At 56.0% G+C, this 26647-nt stretch overlaps 1 protein-coding gene across 3 annotated transcripts in view; it reads left to right on the plus strand.

Annotated features, from left to right (window-relative positions):
• The window catches only part of PREX1 (phosphatidylinositol-3,4,5-trisphosphate dependent Rac exchange factor 1), a 129926-nt gene that overhangs the window by 19865 nt on the left and 83414 nt on the right, over positions 1–26647 (plus strand). For 2 of the 3 annotated variants that reach the window (XM_066588046.1, XM_066588048.1), the window contains exons 2-4: positions 6338–6409; positions 8833–8955; positions 24137–24241. In XM_066588046.1, coding sequence (XP_066444143.1) covers positions 6338–6409; positions 8833–8955; positions 24137–24241 — 300 coding nt within the window. Of the gene's footprint in view, positions 1–6337; positions 6410–7356; positions 7426–8832; positions 8956–24136; positions 24242–26647 lie in introns of those variants that run through there. The other variant, XM_066588047.1, reaches the window with a different exon arrangement.

The raw sequence follows: 26647 nt of genomic DNA on the forward strand, positions 1-26647 counted from the left end.
ATCCTGTGATGGGGGTCTGCGGCGACCATATTGGTTGGCACCTGATAGTTTCCAGTTCTGGGCGGGGCTTGCTGTGTCCACAGTGTTACCCGGAGATGTCCTGTCATTCATAGTCGGTCGTTCCTGGTACGCAGGGTTTGCTGCTGGCGCCTCTGATGGATGCACGGCGTTTTATGTAAGAACCGACAACTGAAGCCTTCCAGAAAGTTCCTTCTGTTCTTGTCTCAAGTAGGTCAGCGCTGCGCACAATGGGCTGTTGGACTGCGATCAGGAGCATCTCGCCTTCCATGGGAACCGAAGCCTGCTTGCTGAGCATTCAGCGTTGCCATGGAGACAGGGGAGCGAGGGCTTCTGGGGGGCCGCACATGTACCCCGCGCCTGGCACAGTTGCGTCTTGGAGCGAACCGCCATCACCCATCTGCATGTCCCCAGAGTGCTGAGACCGTTCATGAAGCAGGAGGCTCAGGATGAGCAGGAAGCAGTGATCCATTGGGGATCGGGGGCTGCCGGGTGTCAGAAGGGAATGGTTGTGCTTACTGCATAATGGTGGCGGCACAGGATAGCGGGCATGTAAGGGGGTCTTCACTGCCACTCTGCAGGGAGAGGGATGTGTAACATCACTGCCAGTGCAGGGTAACATTACGGAGGACTTCATGCATGCGAGGGCGGCCTCCTGCATCCCGCGGGGCCCCCGGGGCGAGGGCGGCCTCCTGCATCCCGCGGGGCCCCCGGGGCGAGGGCGGCCTCCTGCATCCCGCGGGGCCCCCGGGGCGAGGGCGGCCTCCTGCATCCCGCGGGGCCCCCGGGGCGAGGGCGGCCTCCTGCATCCCGCGGGGCCCCCGGGGCGAGGGCGGCCTCCTGTCCTATAACATATTCCAGCTGATTAGGGGTTAACTTGGTCTGCATTTTGGTAAGACTCGCTGCGGCTTGGTCTGGGGGTAACTGGTGGTCTGACTACACAGTCTGCGGGACGACTCGCTGACAAGTATCCTTCATTCTTTGTCCTTTCCTTCCTCCTCATCGCTCCTTAATGCGGCCATTGTTGGACTCTGACCAGCTGTTCCCCACACAGACCTCTTCGCCCAGCTGTAGGGCGGCACATCCGCTGTGACCCCCTCCTCGTACAAAGCGGCCCGGGCTGTACAATTAATGGTCCTCTGTCCGACCGCTCCCCCCCGCCCCCAGCGGCCCGGGCTGTACGATTAATGGTCCTCTGTCCGACAATCCCCCCCCCCCAGCGGCCCGCGCTGTATGCTTAGTGATCCCCTGTCCCCCCCACAGTGTCGCACGCTGTATGATTAGTGGTTCTCTGTCCGGCAACCCCCCCTCCCCCTTCCCTGTTCCCAGTGGTCCTCTTTCCAACAACGACCCGCGCTGTATGCTTTGTGGCCCTTTGTCTAACAACCTCCCAGCAACCACTCTTTGAGTACGATCACTCAGCCAGTTGTGAATCCACCTAACAGTTGCCTTGTCAATCCCAGATTTGGTCATTTCATCAATAAGTATGGTATGAGATACTTTGTCAAATGCTTTACTAAAGTCAAGATATACTATATCCACCGCATTTCTCTGATCAGCCCAGTCAGTGATTCTGTCATAGAAGGACATTAGATCCGTCTGGCATGACTTGTTGGTTACAAACCCATGCTGGCTCTGGTTCATTACTCCATTCTCATCCAAGTACTTGCATACATGCTGGTTAATAATCTGTTCAAAGATCTTTCCCGGTATAGAAGTCAGGCTCACAGGCCTGTAGTTTCCTGGATCCACCTTCTTCCTTTTTTGAAGATAGGGACAACATTTGCTCTTCTCCAATCTTCTGGGACTTCTGTTCTCCAGGAATTGTCACAGATTATGGTGAGTGGTTCAGCAATTACCTCCGCTGCTTCCTTTAGTATCCTAGGATGTAATTCATCTGGACCTGGAGACGGGAATTCATGTAAGTTAGCTAAGTGTTCCCTCACCTTCTCTCTGCTTATAGATAGCCTGCATTCTTGTATCCCCCAATAGCGCAGGGAAGATCAGCTGATGTTCCATCTACTTTCTGAGAGAAAACCAATACAAAATAGGAATTTAAAAGTTCGTCCTTCTCACCATCATTTTCTTTTACTTTTGACCCCCACGTCCTTTTTTTATTGCTTTTGGCCTCTCTTACAAGCCTCCATTCATTATCAGCTTTATCTTTTCTGACAATTGCCCTACAGTTTCTGCAGACCCCATTATATTCTTCTTCCCATTTGATAAACATATTTTCTTCCTCTAACATGTCTACAAGTTCTGTGTTCATCCATCCGGGTCTCTTTAAATGCTTCCCATTCTCCCTTCTTTTAGGGATTAGTAACGATTGTGCTTTGAGAATCTCATTCCACAATATTTCCCAACCTTCTTGGACATTTCTGTCCTTAAGAACATCCGGCCATTGGATTCTTCCTCCCCTCTTTCTGAGTTAATACATGTGCAGTGTTGGCCCCCGATAGTGGAAGGGCCCCCGCACACGTGGCGCTTCGCCCTTTAGGTCCCACTTATTCTCTTTTAACTGAGCAATATCTGTGAATTTTAGCACAGATATTTAAGAAATTCTCGCTTCCCACCTAAAGCGCCCGTCCTCGTACCTTCCCCTCCACGGAGGAAGCTGCCTCTCGTGTGTATTGGCACAGCTTGTGGGGTGTGTAGAGCACAGGTCTGCTCTAAAGCTGCTTCTCTCTGTAGTAATGCGGGTACAGATGTGTCAGGCGTTATGCAGTGGGCGGGATGTGTGGGATTGTAGCAACAGACATAGCAATGTTCGGAGATTTGTGCCTCAGGTGGGAGATGTAATGGTGGTTTGTACGTCATACCTGCCTCACTGATGGCGGCATGCGGGGCTCCTCCATGGTTATCATCATTAGAGGCCTGGTTGCAGCATCCAGTGACTGCCGTACGCTGCGCTGCTTCCCCGCTCACTTCTATGTCTCATATAAAGGGATGCGCGGAGCCAGAGAGCACTGCGTCCTTATGTTGCCCCACGCTCTGCTAGAATTCTCTAGCGGGTCTACTCAGCATGGTCCGGGGGCTCAGTAACACATAATGCTGGAGAAACCATAGAAGATGATATGACCGGGGAGAGGGGGGCAAATCTATTAAATGGTCTTTTCTCAAGTGTACTCACGAGCGAAAAAGAAATGTCACACAAGACGCAAGGGGATAAAGCGACCCCCCGCTAAATATCGCAGGAGGAAGTGAGTCGGCTAAAAAAGATTAAAATCAATAAATCGCCAGGCCCAGATGGAATACACCCAAGGGTTCTAAGGGAACGAAGTGATGTAATAGACAGACCGCTATTTCTTCTATTTATGGACACTATAGAGACCGGGGTTGTACCACTGGATTGGCATATTACCAGTGTGGTTCCAATATACAAAAAGGGGTCAAGAAGAGACCTGGTAACTACAGGCCGGTAAGCCTCACTTAAATAATTGGAAAAATATTTGAGGGGTTTCTGAGAGACGCCATCCTAGAATACCTCAAGGAGAACAACAGGATAACTCCTCACCAGCATGGGTTCATGAGGGGTCGATCATGTCAGACCAATCTGATCAGCTTCTACGATGGAGTAAGCTCTAGGCTGGACCTGGGAGAGTCTATTGATCTCGTATATCTGGACTTCTCTAAAGCCTTTGACACCGTGCCGCATAATAGGCTAATATACAAAATGAGAAGCTCCGATTGGGTGAAAATGTGTGTATCTGGGTACAAACGGACCTAGATAAACTGGGGGCTTGAGTAGAAAAATGGCAAAAGAAGTTCATTGCTGATAAATGTAAGGTTCTGCACATGGGCAGGAGAAACGGATGTCACCAATATACACTAAATAGGGTACCACTAGGGAAAAGACCTGGGGGACTAGTGGGCTGTAGACTAAACTGGAGCAACCAATGCCAGTCAGCTGCTGCAAAAGCTAATAAAGTCTTGGGGTGCAGTAAAAGAGGTATAGGGGCGAGGGACGAGAACATTATCCTCCCACTATATAAGGCACTAGTCAGGCCCCCCATGGAATACTGGGTACAGTTCTGGTCCCCGTGGCTCAGGAAAGATGTTACAGGGCTGGAGGGGGTTCAAAGAAGGGCAACTAAACTAATACATGGAATGGGAGGACTGGAATACCCAGAGAGGCACCAAAACTGGGATTATTCACCCCGGAAAACAGACGGCTAAGGGGCGACCAAATAACATGTATAAATCCATGAGGGGACGATACAAGGATCTCTGCCAGGATCTGTTTATACCCAGGACTGCGGCGGTAACAAGAGGGCATCCGCTACGTCTAGAGGAAAGCAGGTTGCATCACCAACACAGAAGAGGGTTCTTTACTGTAAGAGCAGTGAGACTGTGGAACTCTCTGCCTGAGGACGTGGTGATGGCAGGATCCATAGAGGAGGTTAAGAGGGACTGGATGTCTTTCTATGATATTACAGGATATAGACATTAGGTGACCGGCGGGGTTGGTGATCCGGGTCTTACAGGTAGGAACTATCAAAGGTTGGTGCAGGGAACAGTCTGATTGCCATTAGGGAGTCAGAAAGGAATTTTCCCCCAAATGGGCTAATTGGCCTCTGCCTCTTGGGGTTTTTTGCCTTCCACTGAATCAACAAGCGGGTTGAAAGAAGCTGAACTGGATGGACATGGTCTTCATTCAGCCGAACATACTGTTATTGTGAGCGGAGCTGCAGGTTCTCCCGTGGATCTTCTCAGTGTGGTCTGGGGTCTCAGTAGATCTGCAGGTTCTCTTGTGGATCTGCTCAGTGTTGTCCGGGAGGGGGGGTCAGTAAATCTGCAGGTTCTCCCGTGGATCTGCTCTTTGTGGTCTGGGGGCTCAGTAGATCTGCAGGTTCTCTTGTGGATCTGCTCAGTGTTGTCCGGGAGGGGGGGTCAGTAAATCTGCAGGTTCTCCCGTGGATCTGCTCTTTGTGGTCTGGGGGCTCAGTAGATCTGCAGGTTCTCTTGTGGATCTGCTCAGTATGGCCGTCTGCACACGGGTGGAAATCCCGCCGCGGGATTTCCCGTGGGATTTCCGCCACTGAAAGTTTGCATAGGAGTGCATTACAATACGCACTCCTATGCAGAGGGCCGCGGTTTGGCCGCGCGAAATCTCGCGCGGCAAACAAACCGCGGCATGTCCTATTTTTGTGCACTCACCCGGCCGCCAGCTCCGGTCTGCGCATGCGCCGGCACATGAAAGAGTCGGGGCCGCAAGGCGCGGGTGAGTACGCGCTCGTCCCTGCAGGCTCTCGGGTCGGGTCCCGCGGCGAGAATTCTCGCTGCCGGATCCGACCCGCTCGTGTGCAGGCGGCCTATGGTCCAGGGGGGCAGTAGATCTGCAGGTTCTCTTGTGGATCTGCTCAGTGTTGTCCGGGGGGGGGTCAGTAGATCTGCAGGTTCTCCCGTGGATCTGCTCTTTGCGGTCTGGGGGCTCAGTAGATCTGCAGGTTCTCTTGTGGATCTTCTCAGTGTGGTTCGGGGGGTCAGTAGATCTGCAGGTTCTCTTGTGGCTCTGCTCAGTGTGCTTTGGGGGCTCAGTAGATCCGCGGGTTCTCTTGTGGCTCTGCTCAGTGTGGTTCGGGGGCTCAGTAGATCTGCGGGTCCTCTTGTGGCTCTGCTCAGTGTGGTTCGGGGGCTCAGTAGATCTGCGGGTCCTCTTGTGGCTCTCCTCAGTGTGGTCCAGGAGCTCAGTAGATCTGCAGGTTCTCTTGTGGATCTGCTCAGTGTGGTCTGGGGGGTCAGTAGATCTGAAGGTTCTCTTGCGGATCTCCTCAGTGTGGTCTGGAGGGTCAGTAGATCTGCAGGTTCTCTTGTGGATCTGCTCAGTGTGGTCTGGAGGGTCAGTAGATCTGCGGGTCCTCTTGTGGCTCTCCTCAGTGTGGTCCAGGAGCTCAGTAGATCTGCAGGTTCTCTTGTGGCTCTGCTCAGTGTGGTCCGGGGGGTCAGTAGATCTGAAGGTTCTCTTGTGGATCTGCTCAGTGTGGTCTGGGGGGTCAGTAGATCTGCAGGTTCTCTTGCGGATCTCCTCAGTGTGGTCTGGAGGGTCAGTAGATCTGCAGGTTCTCTTGTGGCTCTGCTCAGTGTGGTCTGGGGGGGTCAGTAGATCCCCAGGTTCTCTTGCGGATCTCCTCAGTGTGGTCTGGAGGGTCAGTAGATCTGCAGGTTGTCTTGTGGATCTGTAGTCAGAGAGGTGCTCTGATTAATCCGTCATATGTCAGGCCCCCCAACCCCCTGGCTGTGCAGTCTTGCACGACTCCGTTCGCTCGCTTCGCAGACTTCCAGCTGATCGTTCGCACTGATTATTTGTTCTTCTTTCCAGGCGTTTCTGCAGCGGATTCGACAGAATATCAGTGAGAAAAGTGAGAGCTGCATCTCCGAGGAAAATGTAAAGGTAAGAAGCTGAGAGTAGCGCCATTGGTCTGTGGGTGGGGCTGACTACGCAGGTAAGAGCCTATGATTGGTCGGCGAGGAGCCGCAGGAATCCCTGTAACGTAATGTCGTTCTGTCGGAGTTGCGAGGACTACAAGTGCGTGCGGTGTGTGGCCACGCTAAACCTTGTCCCGGATCAACCAGCAGTGTAACCGTCCCGCGACAGAAGAGCCTGCGAGGACTGCAGGGGCCACAGAGGAGACGGCCGGAGTCAGCCCCCCAACCGCAGCCCCTGAGATAGGACGGAATTCTCTGCTGCTCCTGATTGGGTGTCTCTGCGCGCTCCACCGTCCCCGAGGAAGGACGAACGCCAGAGAGGGGCAGACGCATCGCCGAGCAGAACGGATCCCAATGGTGGGTCTGGCATCGGCAAGGCCATGACTGCGAACCTCCCTGCATGAATGGTTACTTGTTTAGCTGATGGCCGTGCCCCCACAGCAGTGCTGGTGTCATGTGACCTGAATACAAGGGTCCTAAGGGGGCCGCACTGCTGACGGGTCACATGCAGAATGTTCTCCTGCACACCCTTGTGCCCCCGGCAGCTGGAAATGGTGAAAGACGAAGAAGAGGACGCGCTGCGGGATAATCCTCCTCGACACCTTCATCCGTGTCCTTTCTCACCACGGGACGTCACTCGCTGGCTAATGCTGTGCCCTGCCCTGTAGAGTGCAAGCTCCTGTGGTCAGGGTCCAGTGGGTGTGGAGCGGCGGCATCTTCTCTACGCTGGGGGGAGTGCCGCCTTGCGACCCCTTTATGAGCATTGTGCCCTCGGAGATGTTCAGGGCCGAGCGTTCATGGGAAACGCAGCGAGAAGCCACATCAAGGGCTGCGCTGTTGGCCGCCCCGAAGAGTCATGTGCTGACCACGGCCTCATCCTCCGGAGTCGCCGTCTGACCCCGAAGACGTGTAGCGCCATTCAGCTGGATGACCCCAGTGAGGGTCCTGAATAGCAGAGCGCCCTCTGTGGAACAACTGAGTGTAAGCTCTTGGGCTCCGGGTAGAGGTGGATGTGACTCGTCTGACCGTTAGGCGCTCCATGCATGAGGTGACCATACCGTCTGGACCCCCTCCTCGGCGCCGGCCGGCGGCTCATCAGATCTGCTCTCATCACCGCTGTTGTGAAAACCGAGCGTCCATAATTGTGAACGGAGCGTTCGGGGGGAATATTCTGGGAGGCGGCTGGCGCAGCCCGTCGTCCATGAAGAGCGGTGCGGCCCGCGGCTGTAGACGGGGTGTACGGGGTCCTAGATGGAGGGTTGGTGTCTTGTGGACACTGGAGATGCTTAAAGACGCATTGGTCATATACTTTGGGTTAAACGGATGGCGGCGACTCCCTCGTCCCCAAGAGCGCAGATGGCTTTGTGTAGGCTTTTCTGTAATGGAATGCCTGGTGCCCTTTTGTGTAAAGTTGGCATATACCATGCTGCGGCTCTCCTGCCACCATGAGAGGAGCTGCTGGGATCTGGAGGCGCTCGGGGAGTGGAGCCCCACTAGACACCGGGCAACTCCATTGTAGTGAGGACATATGTGCCCCCTATATGATGTGATGACATATTCCCCGCCCACGTAGAGCGCCCCCTATATGATGTGATGACATGTGTGCCCCCCCCACGTAGAGCGCCCCCTATATGATGTGATGACATATTCCCCGCCCACGTAGAGCGCCCCCTATATGATGTGATGACATATTCCCCGCCCACGTAGAGCGCCCCCTATATGATGTGATGACATATGTGCCCCCCCCACGTAGAGCGCCCCCTATATGATGTGATGACATATTCCCCGCCCACGTAGAGCGCCCCCTATATGATGTGATGACATATTCCCCGCCCACGTAGAGCGCCCCCTATATGATGTGATGACATATGTGCCCCCCCCACGTAGAGCGCCCCCTATATGATGTGATGACATATTCCCCGCCCTACGTAGAGCACCCCCTATATGATGTGATGACATATTCCCCGCCCACGTAGAGCGCCCCCTATATGATGTGATGACATATTCCCCGCCCACGTAGAGCGCCCCCTATATGATGTGATGACATATTCCCCGCCCACGTAGAGCGCCCCCTATATGATGTGATGACATATTCCCCGCCCACGTAGAGCGCCCCCTATATGATGTGATGACATATGTGCTTCCCCCACGTAGAGCGCCCCCTATATGATGTGATGACATATGTGCCCCCCCCACGTAGAGCGCCCCCTATATGATGTGATGACATATGTGCCCCCCCCACGTAGAGCGCCCCCTATATGAGGTGATGACATATGTGCCCCCCCCACGTAGAGCGCCCCCTATATGAGGTGGTGACGTGTCTACCCCCCCCCCCCACGTAGAGCGCCCCCTATATGGGGTGATGGTTTTTCTTTCTTTTTCTTCCAGATTTTATTCTCCAACATGGAGGACGTCCTGCAGGTTCACCAGGACTTCCTGGCGGCGCTGGAGAGCCGCCTGCAGCCTGAGCCTCAGCCGCAGAGTGAGCTGGGAAATGTCTTTCTGCAGTTTGTGAGTATCAAGCGCTGCCCTGATTATCTGCTGCCATTTGTGTGATGCCGTCTGTAAGCCCTGTGTGAGGGAGCGTCCTGGTGCTCTTAGAGGGGTCAGAGGTCACGCCTGGGCTCTGTCCAGAAACATGCGCTGTCCACGCTGGATCGGTGTCCTTCCGGAATGTCTCTCGCTTCCTGACTTGGAAAGCTGCCAAAACTCTGCAGGGTTATTCATAGAAGGGTAGAGTTGGAAGGATCCCCCGGGGTCATCGGATCCCCCGGGGTCATCGGATCCCCCGGGGTCATCGGATCCCCCGGGGTCATCGGATCCCCCGGGGTCATCGGATCCCCCGGGGTCATCGGATCCCCCGGGGTCATCGGATCCCCCGGGGTCATCGGCTCCTCAGGGGTCACCGGGTCCAACCCCCTGCTCAGTGCAGGATCACTATATCATCCCAGACAGATGTCTGTCCACCTCTGAAGACTTCCATTAAAGGAGAACTCCCCACCTCCCGTGGCAACCTGTTCCACTCATTGATCCCCCTCACTGTCTGATATCTAATCTGTGTCTCCTCCCTTTCAGTTTCATCCCATTGCTTCTAGTCTTTCCTTGTACAGATGAGAATAGGGCTGATCCCTCTGCACTATGACAGCCCTTCAGGTATTTGTAGACGGCTATTAAGTCTCCTCTCAGCCTTCTCTTCTGCTAAACATTCCCAGATCCTTTACCCGTTCCTCATAGGACATGATTTGCAGACCGCTCACCATCTTGGTAACTCTTCTCTGAACTTGCTCCGGTTTGTCCCCGTCCGCGCAGCATATTCCGGCTCTGGCCACGGACCCCGCATACCTGTTTCTTGCGGCGAGCTGCCGTTGGACGGGCGCAGTAACGGTTTTTATTAGACTCCTGCTTTTCCTGCGCCATCTCTAGGCAATGACCCGGAATCCTCTCTGCAGTGTTAATGGTGAGCGGCCGTGTGTCGGGCGGCTGCCCCCGCATGATAATGGAGCTGCTGCTACTTTTTTTCCCTCCGCTCCCGGAAACTAAAATAATTTTTTGTAAGTTTGCAGCAGGAATCGATTCCCATAGCAGGCTATAGACAGCAAGACCCCATGTGCAGGCAGCCTAAGGGTGTGATACGGGGGCATGGGGGCTCTAGTACCCTGTTGTACCGCCTCTAGCTTGGATACAAGATGTGATACGGGGGCATGGAGGCTCTAGTACCCTGTTCTGCCGCCTCTAGCTTGGATACAAGATGTGATACGGGGGCATGGAGGCTCTAGTACCCTGTTGTACCGCCTCTAGCTTGGATACAAGATGTGATACGGGAGGGCATGGAGGCTCTAGTACCCTGTTGTACCGCCTGTAGCTTGGATACAAGATGTGATACGGGAGAGTATGGAGGCTCTAGTGCCCTGTTGTACTGCCTCTAGCTTGGATACAAGATGTGATACAGGTGGGCATGGAGGCTCTAGTACCCTGTTGTACCGCCTCCAGCTTGGATACAAGATGTGATACAGGCGGGCATGGAGGCTCTAGTACCCTGTTGTACCGCCTCTAGCTTGGATACAAGATGTGATACAGGCGGGCATGGAGGCTCTAGTGCCCTGTTGTACCGCCTCTAGCTTGGATACAAGATGTGATATGGGTGGGCATGGAGGCTCTAGTACCCTGTTGTACCGCCTCTAGCTTGGATACAAGATGTGATACCGGGGCATGGAGGCTCTAGTACCCTGTTGTACCGCCTCTAGCTTGGATACAAGATGTGATATGGGTGGGCATGGAGGCTCTAGTACCCTGTTGTACCGCCTCTAGCTTGGATACAAGATGTGATACCGGGGCATGGAGGCTCTAGTACCCTGTTGTACCGCCTCTAGCTTGGATACAAGATGTGATACAGGGGCATGGAGGCTCTAGTACCCTGTTGTACCGCCTCTAGCTTGGATACAAGATGTGATACGGGGGGCATGGAGGCTCTAGTACCCTGTCGTACTGCCTCTAGCTTGGATACAAGATGTGATGCTGGGGGCATGGAGGCTCTAGTACCCTGTTGTACCGCCTCTGGCTTGGATACAAAAGGTGATGCGGGTGGGCATGAAGGCTCTAGTACCCTGTTGTACCGCCTGTAGCTTGGATACCTGATGTGATACAAGGGGCATAAAGGCTCTAGTACCCTGTTGTACCGCCTCCAGCTTGGATACAAGATGTGATACGGGAGAGTATGGAGGCTCTAGTACCCTGTTGTACTGCCTCTAGCTTGGATACAAGATGTGATACGGGTGGGCATGGAGGCTCTAGTAACCTGTTGTACCGCCTCTAGCTTGGATACAAGATGTGATACGGGGGGCATGGAGGCTCTAGTACCCTGTTGTACCGCCTCTAGCTTGGATACAAGATGTGATATGGGAGGGCATGGAGGCTCTAGTACCCTGTTGTACCGCCTCTAGCTTGGATACAAGATGTGATATGGGTGGGCATGGAGGCTCTAGTACCCTGTTGTACCGCCTGTAGCTTGGATAACAAGATGTGATACGGGAGGGCATGGAGGCTCTAGTACCCTGTTGTACCGCCTCTGGCTTGGATACAAAAAGTGATGCGGGTGGGCATGGAGGCTCTAGTACCCTGTTGTACCGCCTGTAGCTTGGATACCTGATGTGATAAAAGGGGCATAAAGGCTCTAGTACCCTGTTGTACCGCCTCCAGCTTGGATACAAGATGTCATACGGGGGGCATGGAGGCTCTAGTACCCTGTTGTACCGCCTCTAGCTTGGATACAAGATGTGATATGGGTGGGCATGGAGGCTCTAGTACCCTGTTGTACCGCCTCTAGCTTGGATACAAGATGTGATACGGGAGGGCATGGAGGCTCTAGTACCCTGTTGTACCGCCTCTAGCTTGGATACAAGATGTGATACGGGGGCATGGAGGCTCTAGTACCCTGTTGTACCGCCTCTAGCTTGGATACAAGATGTGATACAGGGGCATGGAGGCTCTAGTACCCTGTTGTACTGCCTCTAGCTTGGATACAAGATGTGATACGGGGGCATGGAGGCTCTAGTGCCCTGTTGTACCGCCTCTAGCTTGGATACAAGATGTGATACGGGGGGCATGGAGGCTCTAGTACCCTGTTGTACCGCCTCTAGCTTGGATATAGGATGTGATACGGGAGGGCATGGAGGCTCTAGTACCCTGTTGTACCGCCTTTAGCTTGGATACAAGATGTGATACGGGCAGGCATGAAGGCTCTAGCACCCTGTTGTACCGCCTCCAGCTTGGATACAAGATGTGATACGGGTGGGCATGGAGCCTCTAGTACCCTGTTGTACCGCCTCTAGCTTGGATACCTGATGTGATACAAGGGGCATGAAGGCTCTAGTACCCTGTTGTACCGCCTCTAGCTTCGATACAAGATGTGATACAAGGGGCATGGAGGGTCTAGTACCCTGTTGTACCACCTCTAGCTTGGATACAAGATGTGATACAGGAGGGCATGGAGGGTCTAGTACCCTGTTGTACCGCCTCCAGCTTGGATACAAGATGTGATACGGGAGGGTATGGAGGCTCTAGTACCCTGTTGTACTGCCTCTAGCTTGGATACAAGATGTGATACAGAAGGCATGGAGGCTCTAGTACCCTGTTGTACCGCCTGTAGCTTGGATACCTGATGTGATACTAGGGGCATAAAGGCTCTAGTACCCTGTTGTACCGCCTCCAGCTTGGATACACGATGTGATACAGGAGGGCATGGAGGGTCTAGTACCCTGTTGTACCGCCTCCAGCTTGGATACAAGATGTGATACGGGAGGGTATGGAGGCTCTAGTACCCTGTTGTACCGCCTCTAGCTTGGATACAAGATGTGATACAGCTGGGCATGGAGGCTCTAGTACCCTGTTGTACCGCCTCTGGCTTGGATACAAGATGTGATACGGGGGGGCATGGAGGCTCTAGTACCCTGTTGTACCGCCTCTAGCTTGGATACAAGATGTGATACGGGGGGCATGGAGGCTCTAGTACCCTGTTGTACTGCCTCTAGCTTGGATACAAGATGTGATACAGGTGGGCATGGAGGCTCTAGTACCCTGTTGTACCGCCTGTAGCTTTGATACCTGATGTGATACAAGGGGCATAAAGGCTCTAGTACCCTGTTGTACCGCCTCCAGCTTGGATACAAGATGTGATACGGGAGAGTATGGAGGCTCTAGTACCCTGTTGTACCGCCTCGAGCTTGGATACAAGATGTGATACGGGTGGGCATGGAGGCTCTAGTAACCTGTTGTACCGCCTCTAGCTTGGATACAAGATGTGATACAGGAGGGCATGGAGGGTCTAGTACCCTGTTGTACCGCCTCTAGCTTGGATACAAGATGTGATACGGGAGGGCATGGAGGCTCTAGTACCCTGTTGTACCGCCTCTAGCTTGGATACAAGATGTGATACAGGCAGGCATGGAGGCTCTAGTACCCTGTTGTACCGCCTGTAGCTTGGATACCTGATGTGATACAAGGGGCATAAAGGCTCTAGTACCCTGTTGTACCGCCTCCAGCTTGGATACAAGATGTGATACGGGAGGGCATGGAGGCTCTAGTACCCTGTTGTACCGCCTCTAGCTTGGATACAAGATGTGATACGGGGGGCATGGAGGCTCTAGTACCCTGTCGTACTGCCTCTAGCTTGGATACAAGATGTGATATGGGTGGGCATGGAGGCTCTAGTAACCTGTTGTACCGCCTCTAGCTTTGATACAAGATGTGATACGGGAGGGCATGGAGGCTCTAGTACCCTGTTGTACCGCCTGTAGCTTGGATACAAGATGTGATATGGGTGGGCATGGAGGCTCTAGTACCCTGTTGTACCGCCTCTAGCTTGGATACAAGATGTGATACGGGAGGGCATGGAGGCTCTAGTACCCTGTTGTACCGCCTCTAGCTTGGATACAAGATTTGATATGGGTGGGCATGGAGGCTCTAGTACCCTGTTGTACCGCCTCTAGCTTGGATACAAGATGTGATACTGGGGGCATGGAGGCTCTAGTACCCTGTTGTACCGCCTCTGGCTTGGATACAAAAGGTGATGCGGGTGGGCATGGAGGTTCTAGTACCCTGTTGTACCGCCTGTAGCTTGGATACCTGATGTGATACAAGGGGCATAAAGGCTCTAGTACCCTGTTGTACCGCCTCCAGCTTGGATACAAGATGTGATACAGGAGAGTATGGAGGCTCTAGTACCCTGTTGCACCGCCTCTAGCTTGGATACAAGATGTGATACGAGTGGGCATGGAGGCTCTAGTAACCTGTTGTACCGCCTCTAGCTTGGATACAAGATGTGATACAGGAGGGCATGGAGGGTCTAGTACCCTGTTGTACCGCCTCTAGCTTGGATACAAGATGTGATACAGCTGGGCATGGAGGCTCTAGTACCCTGTTGTACCGCCTCTAGCTTGGATTCAAGATGTGATACGGGAGGGCATGGAGGCTCTAGTACCCTGTTGTACCGCCTCTAGCTTGGATACAAGATGTGATACGGGAGGGTATGGGGGCTCTAGTACCCTGTTGTACCGCCTCTGGCTTGGATACAAGATGTGATACGGGAGGGCATGAAGGCTCTAGTACCCTGTTGTACCGCCTCTAGCTTGGATACAAGATGTGATATGGGTGGGCATGGAGGCTCTAGTACCCTGTTGTATCGCCTCTAGCTTGGATACAAGATGTGATACGGGAGGGCATGGAGGCTCTAGTACCCTGTTGTACCGCCTCTGGCTTGGATACAAAAGGTGATGCGGGTGGGCATGGAGGCTCCAGACACAAACACAGCTGTCTACAGCGCCCAAACTAAACCTGGATTAATCACTGGAGAAAACACTGGTCCCAACACCCCCTAACTGTCTGGTCAGACGCTCCTCTCTACTGGTGGTATGTAGGGGGCGTCCTGAGCCCGGTCACCTTGTGTGTCCCCATGCACTGATCGCAACACCCCTTAACAGTCTGGTCAGACGCTCCTTCCACTGGTGATCTGTCGGGGGTCCTCAGCCTGGTCACCTTTTGTGCCCCCATCCACTGGTCCCAACGCCCCCTAACAGTCTGGTCAGACGCTCCTCTCTACTGGTGGTCTGTAGGGGGCGTCCTGAGCCCGGTCACCTTGTGTGCTCCCATCCACTGGTCCCAACGCCCCCTAACAGTCTGGTCAGATGCTCCTCTCTACTGGTGGTCTGTAGGGGCGTCCTGAGCCCGGTCACCTTGTGTGCCCCCATCCACTGGTCCCAACACCCCCTAACAGTCTGGTCAGACGCTCCTCTCTACTGGTGGTCTGTAGGGGGCGTCCTGAGCCCGGTCACCTTTTGTGCCCCCATCCACTGGTCCCAACGCCCCCTAACAGTCTGGTCAGACGCTCCTCTCTACTGGTGGTCTGTAGGGGGCGTCCTGAGCCCGGTCACCTTGTGTGCTCCCATCCACTGGTCCCAACGCCCCCTAACAGTCTGGTCAGACGCTCCTCTCTACTGGTGGTCTGTAGGGGGCGTCCTGAGCCCGGTCACCTTTTGTGCCCCCATCCACTGGTCCCAACACCTCCTAACAGTCTGGTCAGAACGGCCCAGTGGGCGACAATTCGTCAATATGACCATCCAGCTTCTCATATCCCAATAATGCGCCCCCATCTGGTAACGGGGTGAAATCTCTTCTCTGCGTCGTAGAGGCGTCTAGTGGTCAACAAGCTCTACAAGCGGAAGAAGAGGTCACCACACACAAGGAGCAGCGTACTTTACCTTCCATGGGATATGGGAGCAGAAGACCCACCAGAGGCCTCTGTTATCACCCCGACTTCGGACACGGCACCTCACTTGGGCTCTAGAGGACTGACAACGTGGTATGGTCCAGTGAGTCACGGTCGGTACTGATTGTTTGAGGGCTGATGGTAGGGTTAATGTGTAGCGCGGACCTCATGAAGCCATGGACCCTAGTTATTGACAAGGACATGACCGGTTCCATAAGAGCTGTATGTGACAGAAGAGTTAGGGGTTGGCGCTCCTCAATATCCCGGATCTCTGTTATATTTTTTATTAAATAAATGCATAAAAATCATATATTGGGTACCTAGACAAACACTTACGTATAAATTATACTAACAATATTTTAATTTCTTGTCAGGATATCGGGGATGCAGGATGCAGTGGGTAGCAGCTGCCACTAGGAGGCGACATAAAGCTGGACCAAAAGTTGGCTCCTCCTGTCAGCTGTACCCCTTCCTGCCTGCTGGGGAAGCTCCGTTTTAGCTTTATGTCTGAAGGAGTCAGACATGAATCGCATGTCTGCAAAAATAATTTTTTATTTTATGAAGACGCATGTCTGTGGGTTCCCTGTCCTCCCCACAGGGGAGCGGGAAACAGGCAGCCTCGTAGCTCACTTGTTTTTCCCGCTCCTGAAGGCGATTGTGGCGCTGCCGTCCAGGCGAGCTGCCCCCCGGCTACCGTGCAGGCTGCTCTGCACCCGTTTCATGGAAGATGAGCAGCCCGGTGGAGTAGAGGAGTCCCAGGCTCTATTCGCCCACTCAAAATGAAAGCTGCAGGAGCCCATCAGGATATGGAGGCTACAGGGGCGCACAGCCGGGTCAGCCCCCGGGTTAGTGCGGGGATCCAGGCTCCCCATCCCCGTTTGTCTCACTGTTGGCTGCTATTGCATCAGCTCAACCACAGCTCAAGACCCCCCTTCGCCCTCTTCTGTGGCATGCTCTACCTGCTACGACCCTCAGACGGCTCGGTTTTGGCTTCCAACCTTGCTAATAATTGAGCCCCTGGCTTCAGACCCGTTTAGGCCATGCTCTCCCTTTCCCGTGCCGAGGGTGGTGGTGGTGGGGGTGAGCATGGCCAAATGTGTTGGAGAAGGTTGGGGCTGCTTGCTGCTCCCCTCGTGCTGCTGCTAGACTGCCGGGCTCATCCTCTGGAGTCTCCAGCTGCTGGTCTACAGTGGGTGAAGCTGCCATCAGGCAGCACAAGTTAACCCCTTATTGTTCTCAGCCAGTGGTAGTTCTAGACTTCCTACTCCCATCATGTCACTGAGATCTGAGGGAGCCGAGCCGATGCCGGGTCTTCCCACTTATTATGTGTGTGAACGCTGTCAGAAGCAGTTCTCCCGTGGCCATGTAACCTCCCTCTGCAGAGCCTGCATCCCTCCACGGCAGCTGCCGCCTGCGACTCCTCGCTCAGAATATGATTCTGCTGCTGTGATTTCCCAGCCACTACCCACCTCTGAACTGGAACTGCTAAGACCCCTGACTCAGGCGGTTCTTTCCATGGTGGATAGGTTTGACCGTAGCATGCCCTCTCATAGTAGACCACACAAGCGCTCAAGGCGTTCACGGTCCAGCCACCGCAGCGTCTCTCCAGGGTCCATTTTCCCATCCTCTGCCTCCCTGATTCTATCACAGGTGGCGGATCTGGAACTTTCGGAAGAGGAACTCAGAGGATCGTTCTGTACTGGAGTTGGAGGCTGAGTGCTCATTGAAGATGGCGGCTACAGTTGATTTATGGCGGTAATCAGGCTAACTTTAATATATCTGAGGAGAGCTCCTCTGCCGATCAGGGGGGCCTCACTCCTTCAGGCACGCTAGGGGGGCCCTGCTCCCTCGGGCACGCTAGGGGGGACCCCGCTCCCTCGGGCACGCTAGGGGGGACCCCGCTCCCTCGGGCACGCTAGGGGGGACCCCGCTCCCTCGGGCACGCTAGGGGGGACCCCGCTCCCTCGGGCACGCTAGGGGGGACCCCGCTCCCTCGGGCACGCTAGGGGGGGGCCCCGCTCCCTCGGGCACGCTAGGGGGGGGCCCCGCTCCCTCGGGCACGCTAGGGTGGGGGCCCCGCTCCCTCGGGCACGCTAGGGTGGGGGCCCCGCTCCCTCGGGCACGCTAGGGTGGGGGCCCCGCTCCCTCGGGCACGCTAGGGGGGGGGCCCGCTCCCTCGGGCACGCTAGGGGGGACCCCGCTCCCTCGGGCACGCTAAGGGGGGGCCCCGCTCCCTCGGGCACGCTAGGGTGGGGGCCCCGCTCCCTCGGGCACGCTAGGGGGGGGGCCCGCTCCCTCGGGCACGCTAGGGGGGGGGGCCCGCTCCCTCGGGCACGCTAGGGGGGGGCCCCGCTCCCTCGGGCACGCTAGGGGGGGGCCCCGCTCCCTCGGGCACGCTAGGGGGGGGCCCCGCTCTCTCGGGCACGCTAGGGGGGCCCCTCGCCCTCGGACACACTAGGGGAGGCACACTATGAGGCAGGTGGTGGTTTGGCCTGTGAGGTCTCCTTAGATGCTACGAGACTGTTAGCATGTGCCTCGGCATCTTCAGAGATGGGTCTGGCTGAAAGCATGGGATGAAGACACTGCTTCTAAGAAAAGCCTAACTAATCTTCCCTTCCTGGGCTCACGCTTGTTTAGGGACAAGCTGGACGAGATTATTGCAGAGGCTACCTCCAAACAGGCCGAAAGCTACTAGGCCCGCACCAAAAGGCCACACGTCCTTTCAATCCTTTTGTCGCTCTAGCTGGCGATTGGCGGACCTTGCTATGGGTGCAGAGGAAGCATCCCTCCTACAAACTGCGCCCTGCGTGGCAGCAGTGTCCTCGCACCTGCAAAGCCCTCTTCCTCTAAGCCCTCCGCATGAAGGTTGTCCGCCGCCTATCCTCACGGTAAGGGGTTGGTTTGCAAGGTTCCAGTCCACATGGCTCCAGATTGTGCCGGACGCCTGGGTTCCGGAGATATCAACCATCTATTGGTGCAGCAGGCGATCGTGTCAGTCCTGCAAGGCCAGTGCTTTACAGGGTTTTACTTGAACCTGTTTATCGTGCCAAAGAAGGATGGCTCAGTTTGCCCAGTACTGGACCTCAAGCGACTGCATCAGTACATACAGGTGCAGCATTTTCGTATGGAGTCCATCAGCTGTGTTATAGCGTCCCTGGACTGCCACGAATTCTTATTGTCCATCGACATCCAGGATGCGTAGCTACACGTTCTGATTCGGCAAATACGTTAACTGTTCCAGCAGTTTGTAATTCAAGGCAGGCATTACAAGTTCCAGGCCCTCCCTTTCGTGTTGGCAACGGCTCCCTGGGCTTAACCAAGCTACTGGCAGCCATAATGGAACTCCTTCACTCCAGGGGAATCATAACCATTCCTTATCTGGACGATATCCTCATCTAGGGCCCGTCGCGGCCCGCCAGCCTGGAGAGTTTGCACAACTCCTTACTCACTCTGGATCGGTTCGGCTGGAAGGTGATCTATGCCAAGTCATCGCTCATTCCCTCACAACGTATGGAGTTCCTGGGGATGACCGTGGACATTGTGCAGGCACGTGTGTTTCTACCAGTCGCAAAGCATCAGGCCCTGGGCCTTTGCCAACGGCGCTCCGTTTCCATCCAGCATGCGATGAGAGTCTTGGGCCTCATGGTGGCGTCCTTTACGACCATACCCTTTCCACAGTTTCACTCGCGGGATCTGCAGCGAAGTCTGCTTTCTTCATGGAACTAGGACCCAATGACCCTGGACCAGCGGATCAGTCTTCTGGAGTCGCTTTGCCGCTCCCTAGAGTGGTGGGTATTGTCTCCTCTCCTACTGCAAGGTCAGTCGTTCCTCAACCTCCGCTGGAGAGTGCTCACCACTGACGCCAGCCAGCTGGGGGGGAACGCTCCCTCCTCACACGACCCAGGACGTGTGGTCTGATGCGGAAGCATTTCTCCAAAAAAATGTCCTGAAACTTCAGGCAATTTATCTGCTGATTGTCAACTTTGCACCTCGATTACAAGGCCACCCACTCCGGGTCCAGATGGACAATGCAATGGCCGTCGTATATGTCCACCGACGAGGCAGAACCCGCAGCACTTAGGCAATGGCAGAGGAGGCCCGCATTCTAACCTGGGCCGACGTCAATGTGCCGGCGATATCTGCAGTATACATACCCGGAGTGGACTATTTGGTCGCCGACTATCGGAGCAGAACAACGGTATATCCACGCGAGTGGGGGCTTTGTCCAGACGTCTTTCAGCAACTTTGTCATCGATGTGGTCGGCCGGGCATGGACCTCATGGCCTTCAGGCTCAACTGCAAGATGTTACGTTTCATGTTGAGGTCCCAGGACCCTCGGGGCTTAGCATCCGTGGTCGTTCCTGTACCTGTTCCCACCGTTTCCTCTGTTACACAGGGTTATCAAGAGGGAACACATCACTCCGGATTGGCAGAGTTGGGCATGGTATGCCAAATTAATTGATCTGCTCGTCGATGTGCTGTGGCGTTTTCCACTCCGCAAAGATCTCCTCCTGCAAGGGCCCCTTTTCCACCAGCATTTAACTATGCTGCATTTGACAGCGTGGAAATTGAATCCGCATTGTTGAGAGCCTGAGGATTCACTGATCTGATTATCTGCACTATGATTAGGGTGGGGAAACAGTCCTCGCGTCTGGAGGCGCTTCTTTGCCTGGTGTGAACGTCAATCTGGCTATCCCATGCAATTATCACTTCCAAGGAACCTTGCCTTCTTGCAGGCCGGTTTAGAGTTGGGACTCGGTCTCCGCTCTCTTAAGGGACAAGTGTCGGCACTTTCCATCTTGTTCCAGAGACCGCTGGCTAATCTTCCATCAGTCTGCACCTTCATACAGGCGATGGCACATATGGCTCCGCCGTACCATTCACCTCTCCTGGTGCAGCATCTTAATTTGGTACTGGATGCTCTACAGTAACATCCCTTTGTACACCTTGTGGAAGTGTTGCCTCTCGTGATGAGCGTCAAGGTGGCGTTCCTGGTGGCAATCTACTCCATTTGGAGGGTGTCGGCATTGGTAGCACTCTCAGCGGTTCCACCGTTCAAGGTGTTTCATCAGGACAAAGTGGTCCTGCGTCCCAATCCTTCCTTTTTTGCCAAAGGTGGTTTTGGCTTTCCACCTCAATGAGGACATTGTGTTGCCCTCCTGTTGTCCACATCTGGTGCATCGCACGGAGAGGGCCCTTTACAAACTCGATCTCGTCCGAGCCCTCAGAATTTACTTGGCGCAGACAGCTTTGTACCAGCGTTCTGACGCCCTGCTTGTGCTTCCCGAGGGGGCACGTTGTGGTCAAGCTGCCTCCAAAGGCACGATTTTGTACTGGATTCGCTCAGCGTTGGCTGAGCCCTATCGTGCCAAGGGCCAGACTCCTGAGTGACTGCTCATCATGGGCAGTGTGCCATGGGGCGTCTGCCACACACCTGTGTAAGGTGGCTACATAGTCCTCTAGGCGCACCTTCACCAAATTTTACAGGGTGCATGTGGCGGCATCGGCTGATGGTTCTACAGCGGCCGCGAGTTATACTACGCCCCACTGTATCCTGTATCCCCCATATTCCTGACAAAACTTACCGTAAATTCCCTTTGTTGACCAGGATATTTGGGATACAGCACCCCTTTATTGTATTACCGGGTTATGTGGCTCCCTGTTGGGGCCCTCGGTGCTGAGATCTCACATGATGTTACTAGTATCGTGTTGTTCTCTGCTAGGACTCCTACCACTGCTTGCTGACAAACGGAGCTTCCCCAGCAGGTAGGAAGGGGTACAGCTGACGGGAGGAGCCAACTTTTGGTCAAGCTTTATGTCGCCTCCTGGTGGCAGCTGCTACCCACTGCATCCTGCACCCCCGATATCCTGGTCAAAAAAGGGACTTTACGGTAAGTAAAAAATCCCATTATCCAAATAAACTCATGAGAAAAACCACTATTGTTGAATTAGTGGGAAAAACTATTCCTCATTCTTGTCTCCATACCTGAACATAAGTTCTGGGTTCGGATGTGATATAGGAGAAGTATAAAGCCCCTTTCTGGGTGCCAGATAATAGAATACGACTTAACCTCTGGGACCGTGTAGGTGTTGGGGAGCTAACCACATAGTCCTCGACCCTATACAAGTAGTCCTGGTCCAACGCGCTTCTCTAGAGGGACCTCGCTAGACCTCAGAGATGAGGGACAAATTTGTATCCCCGGGTCAGGAATCCTTTAAATATACATTCTTCCTGCGATGGTTTGCAAAGCTATGCAGAAACGCTAGTATCGGCTGTTCTGCATAGACCTCTAGATCACAGAGAGGTCTCGTTCACCACGACAGCCCCCCCTATTGGCTGGAGGGATATAATACAAGACGTGGTGAAGATTACACCTCAATAATGAGCTCTCCGCTCCATTGTTCTTCAGGAGTCGCGTACCGCTCCAACGTGTAGGGTAGAGGATACAGGAGTGCAGCGCGTTTCGGGGGTCTTACTGACAGATCCGCCTCCCTTCTCAAGCATATCTGCCGAGCAGTGCACGATCATTAGGCGAGTGAGGACCCGCGGGCGGCGGGCTGCCCACACCAGGGGAGTCCATTATCTTTGTTACAAGACCGTTTTTATTCACCTTCTCGGGGCGCTGTCCAAAACCAATGGCAGATTTCCGAGTTGTCTATGAGGCGCTGTGCAGGTCGGTAGGGGCTCCGTACTTGTGTGGGGGGGTTGGCTCCACTGGTCTGCCCGCACACAACATTCACGGCACCCGCCGCACCTCACTGCCCTTCATGTCCCCCACAATAATGGCTGGAGGAGCATTCTGGAGAGGTCTATGAATGGCGCAGCCCGATCCGGCATGTATGGGATGTAGTGGAGCATTCACCACCTACCCCAAGGCTGTGGGGCATCCAGACGGCTCAACATCCCTCCAGATGTCTTTCCTCCTTGTGGAGTCAACGCCATGTTAAGTTGCAGCAATTCACCGGGCCAGAGGGGTCCTACATGACAATAGTTCCTGTCCCATGACTTCTGGCATGTCCGTATATACTCCCAACATATATCCTATATGCCAGTCTACAGCTTGATCTCTTCTGTTTTCCGTCTTTCATGTCTTTCCTGTGGAAACCATGACGGCAGTGCTGATATGATGAAGCCGCTGCAACAGATTTCCCCTGACCCCTGCGATGGACATGTTGCGAGGATGTGACATCAGCCGGATGTGTCTGTCCGCACGTTGTCCTGTCCAGGCAGAGTTGTCATGAGCTGCGGGCCGGCACACTGACATCAACATTTGGGCTTCTGAACCACCACAACTCCAATCATTGCAGGAATGCAGTCCAAACTTAGTGGGGGATCACCTCAAGAGGCCGATGAGCCCCAAACCCCAAGTCAATAGAGGGTGATGCCCCTGCCCTCGGGTATACAAACTCTGTACGGGCCTGAAGGCTAAGATGACGGCCAGGAAGAGGCGCTGCAGAGGACGGGAAAGCTGGTCAATTATAGGGGAGCACATGGAGCAGGAACCAGAACAGATACCCCCCACAACGCAGTGCTGATTACAGTCCACATCTTGGCTCCGGCTGGTCCTTCAGTCACTGCAGTGTGGACTCTGGGCCCCCGGCTGGTTCCTCAGTCACTGTGGTGGGGGCCCTGGGCCCCCGGCTGGTTCCTCAGTCACTGCAGTGTGGACTCTGGGCCCCCGGCTGGTGCTTCGGTCGCTGGGGTGTGGCCTCTGGGCCCCTGGCTGGTGCTTCGGTCGCTGGAGTGTGGCCTCTGGGCCCCTGGCTGGTGCTTCGGTCGCTGGAGTGTGGCCTCTGGGCCCCTGGCTGGTGCTTCGGTCACTGAGGTGTGGACTCTGGGCCCCCGGCTGGTCCCTCAGTCACTGCAGTGTGGACTCTGGGCCCCCGGCTGGTGCTTCGGTCGCTGGGGTGTGGCCTCTGGGCCCCTGGCTGGTGCTTCGGTCGCTGGAGTGTGGCCTCTGGGCCCCTGGCTGGTGCTTCGGTCGCTGGAGTGTGGCCTCTGGGCCCCTGGCTGGTGCTTCGGTCACTGAGGTGTGGGCTCTTGGCCCCCGGCTGGTGCTTCGGTCACTGAGGTGTGGGCTCTTGGCCCCCGGCTGGTCCTTAAGCCACTGCAGTGTGGGCTCTCGGCCCCCGGGGTCACTCAGTCTAATCTACATCGTGAGTGACTTTACTGGATCCCACATCTCAGTCCTTATTCCCCTCCCTCAACTGAAGGTGTTGTGCCCACAGCAGCGGTGGGCAGAGTGCCGCCACCTCCACACATCCAACACCCCCCAGAACATAAGTAATAGCCCCTCCAGTTACAGAATAAGAAGTCTTCCTCTTGATGCAGTTTTGTAAGGTGCTGCTAGCGGGGAGCCGTTGTACGAGGGAGGACCCCGCAATCTCCTCTCCTGGATTTTGCTGATATTTTTGTGTTGTTTGTCCTCGCAGAAGGAGCGTTTCTGTGTGTATGAGGAATACTGCAGCAACCACGAGAAAGCCTTGAGACTGCTGATGGAGCTAAACAAAGTCCCGACTGTCCGAGCCTTCCTACTGGTGAGTCCCCCCGCGTCCGCAGCGCATCTGCCGCAGCTGGTAGTCCCCCCTGCGTCCGCAACGCATCTGCTGCAGCTGGTAGTCCCCCCTGCGTCCGCAACGCATCTGCTGCAGCTGGTAGTCCCCCTGCGTCCGCAACGCATCTGCTGCAGCTGGTAGTCCCCCCGCGTCCGCAGCGCATCTGCTGCAGCTGGTAGTCCCCCCGGGTCCGCAACGCATCTGCTGCAGCTGGTAGTCCCCCCGGGTCCGCAACGCATCTACTGCAGCTAGTAGTCCCCCCGCGTCCGCAGCGCATCTGCTGCAGCTGGTAGTCCCCCCTGCGTCCGCAACGCATCTGCTGCAGCTGGTAGTCCCCCCTGGTCCGCAACGCATCTGCTGCAGCTGGTAGTCCCCCTGCGTCCGCAACGCATCTGCTGCAGCTGGTAGTCCCCCCGCGTCCGCAGCGCATCTGCTGCAGCTGGTAGTCCCCCCGGGTCCGCAACGCATCTGCTGCAGCTGGTAGTCCCCCCGGGTCCGCAACGCATCTGCTGCAGCTGGTAGTCCCCCCGCGTCCGCAGCGCATCTGCTGCAGCTGGTAGTCCCCCCTGCGTCCGCAACGCATCTGCTGCAGCTGGTAGTCCCCCCTGGTCCGCAACGCATCTGCTGCAGCTGGTAGTCCCCCTGCGTCCGCAACGCATCTGCTGCAGCTGGTAGTCCCCCCGGGTCCGCAGCGCATCTGCTGCAGCTGGTAGTCCCCCCGGGTCCGCAACGCATCTGCTGCAGCTGGTAGTCCCCCCGGGTCCGCAACGCATCTGCTGCAGCTGGTAGTCCCCCCGGGTCCGCAGCGCATCTGCTGCAGCTGGTAGTCCCCCCGGGTCCGCAGCGCATCTGCTGCAGCTGGTAGTCCCCCCGGGTCCGCAGCGCATCTGCTGCAGCTGGTAGTCCCCCCGCGTCCGCAGCGCATCTGCTGCAGCTGGTAGTCCCCCTGCATCCGCAGCGCATCTGCTGCAGCTGGTAGTCCCCCACACTAATGTGGCCCCCGGATTATTAGGAGCAGGTCCCAGTCTAATAATATGATGGATGAGGACGCTAGGAGTGTTGGGATTGGAGTCCGCAGGAATGACCCCGCCTGCAGCGCTCTGCAGTCACATTCCCCATTAGCAGCATTATTTAGTTCCACAAGTTTGGCAGCTTCTCTTCCCTGGACTGTGAGCTGGGGGGCTCCTCTCTCCAGTGCTGGGGGACGGGGGCTCCTCTCTCCAGTGCTGGGGGACGGGGGCTCCTCTCTCCAGTGCTGGGGGACGGGGGCTCCTCTCTCTCTCCAGTGCTGGGGGACGGGGGCTCCTCTCTCTCTCCAGTGCTGGGGGACGGGGGCTCCTCTCTCTCTCCAGTGCTGGGGGACGGGGGCTCCTCTCTCTCTCCAGTGCTGGGGGACGGGGGCTCCTCTCTCTCTCCAGTGCTGGGGGACGGGGGCTCCTCTCTCTCCAGTGCTGGGGGACGGGGGCTCCTCTCTCTCCAGTGCTGGGGGACGGGGGCTCCTCTCTTTCCAGTGCTGGGGAACGGGGGCTCCTCTCTCTCCAGTGCTGGGGGGACGGGGGCTCCTCTCTCTCCAGTGCTGGGGGGACGGGGGCTCCTCTCTCTCCAGTGCTGGGGGGACGGGGGCTCCTCTCTCTCCAGTGCTGGGGGGACGGGGGCTCCTCTCTCTCCAGTGCTGGGGGGACGGGGGCTCCTCTCTCTCCAGTGCTGGGGGGACGGGGGCTCCTCTCTCTCCAGTGCTGGGGGGACGGGGGCTCCTCTCTCTCCAGTGCTGGGGGGACGGGGGCTCCTCTCTCTCCAGTGCTGGGGGGACGGGGGCTCCTCTCTCTCCAGTGCTGGGGGGACGGGGGCTCCTCTCTCTCCAGTGCTGGGGGGATGTGGGGCTCCTCTCTCTCCAGTGCTGGGGGGACGGGGGGGCTCCTCTCTCTCCAGTGCTGGAGGGACGGGGGGGCTCCTCTCTCTCCAGTGCTGGGGGGACGGGGGGGCTCCTCTCTCTCCAGTGCTGGGGGGATGTGGGCTCCTCTCTCTCCAGTGCTGGGGGGACGGGGGCTCCTCTCTCTCCAGTGCTGGGGGGACGGGGGCTCCTCTCTCTCCAGTGCTGGGGGGATGTGGGGCTCCTCTCTCTCCAGTGCTGGGGGGACGGGGGGGCTCCTCTCTCTCCAGTGCTGGGGGGACGGGGGGGCTCCTCTCTCTCCAGTGCTGGGGGGACGGGGGGGCTCCTCTCTCTCCAGTGCTGGGGGGACGGGGGGGCTCCTCTCTCTCCAGTGCTGGGGGGACGGGGGGGCTCCTCTCTCTCCAGTGCTGGGGGGACGGGGGGGCTCCTCTCTCTCCAGTGCTGGGGGGACGGGGGGGCTCCTCTCTCTCCAGTGCTGGGGGGACGGGGGGGCTCCT

This window comes from Eleutherodactylus coqui, chromosome 13 (genome assembly GCF_035609145.1).
Source record: "Eleutherodactylus coqui strain aEleCoq1 chromosome 13, aEleCoq1.hap1, whole genome shotgun sequence".
Lineage (NCBI taxonomy): Eukaryota > Metazoa > Chordata > Amphibia > Anura > Eleutherodactylidae > Eleutherodactylus > Eleutherodactylus coqui.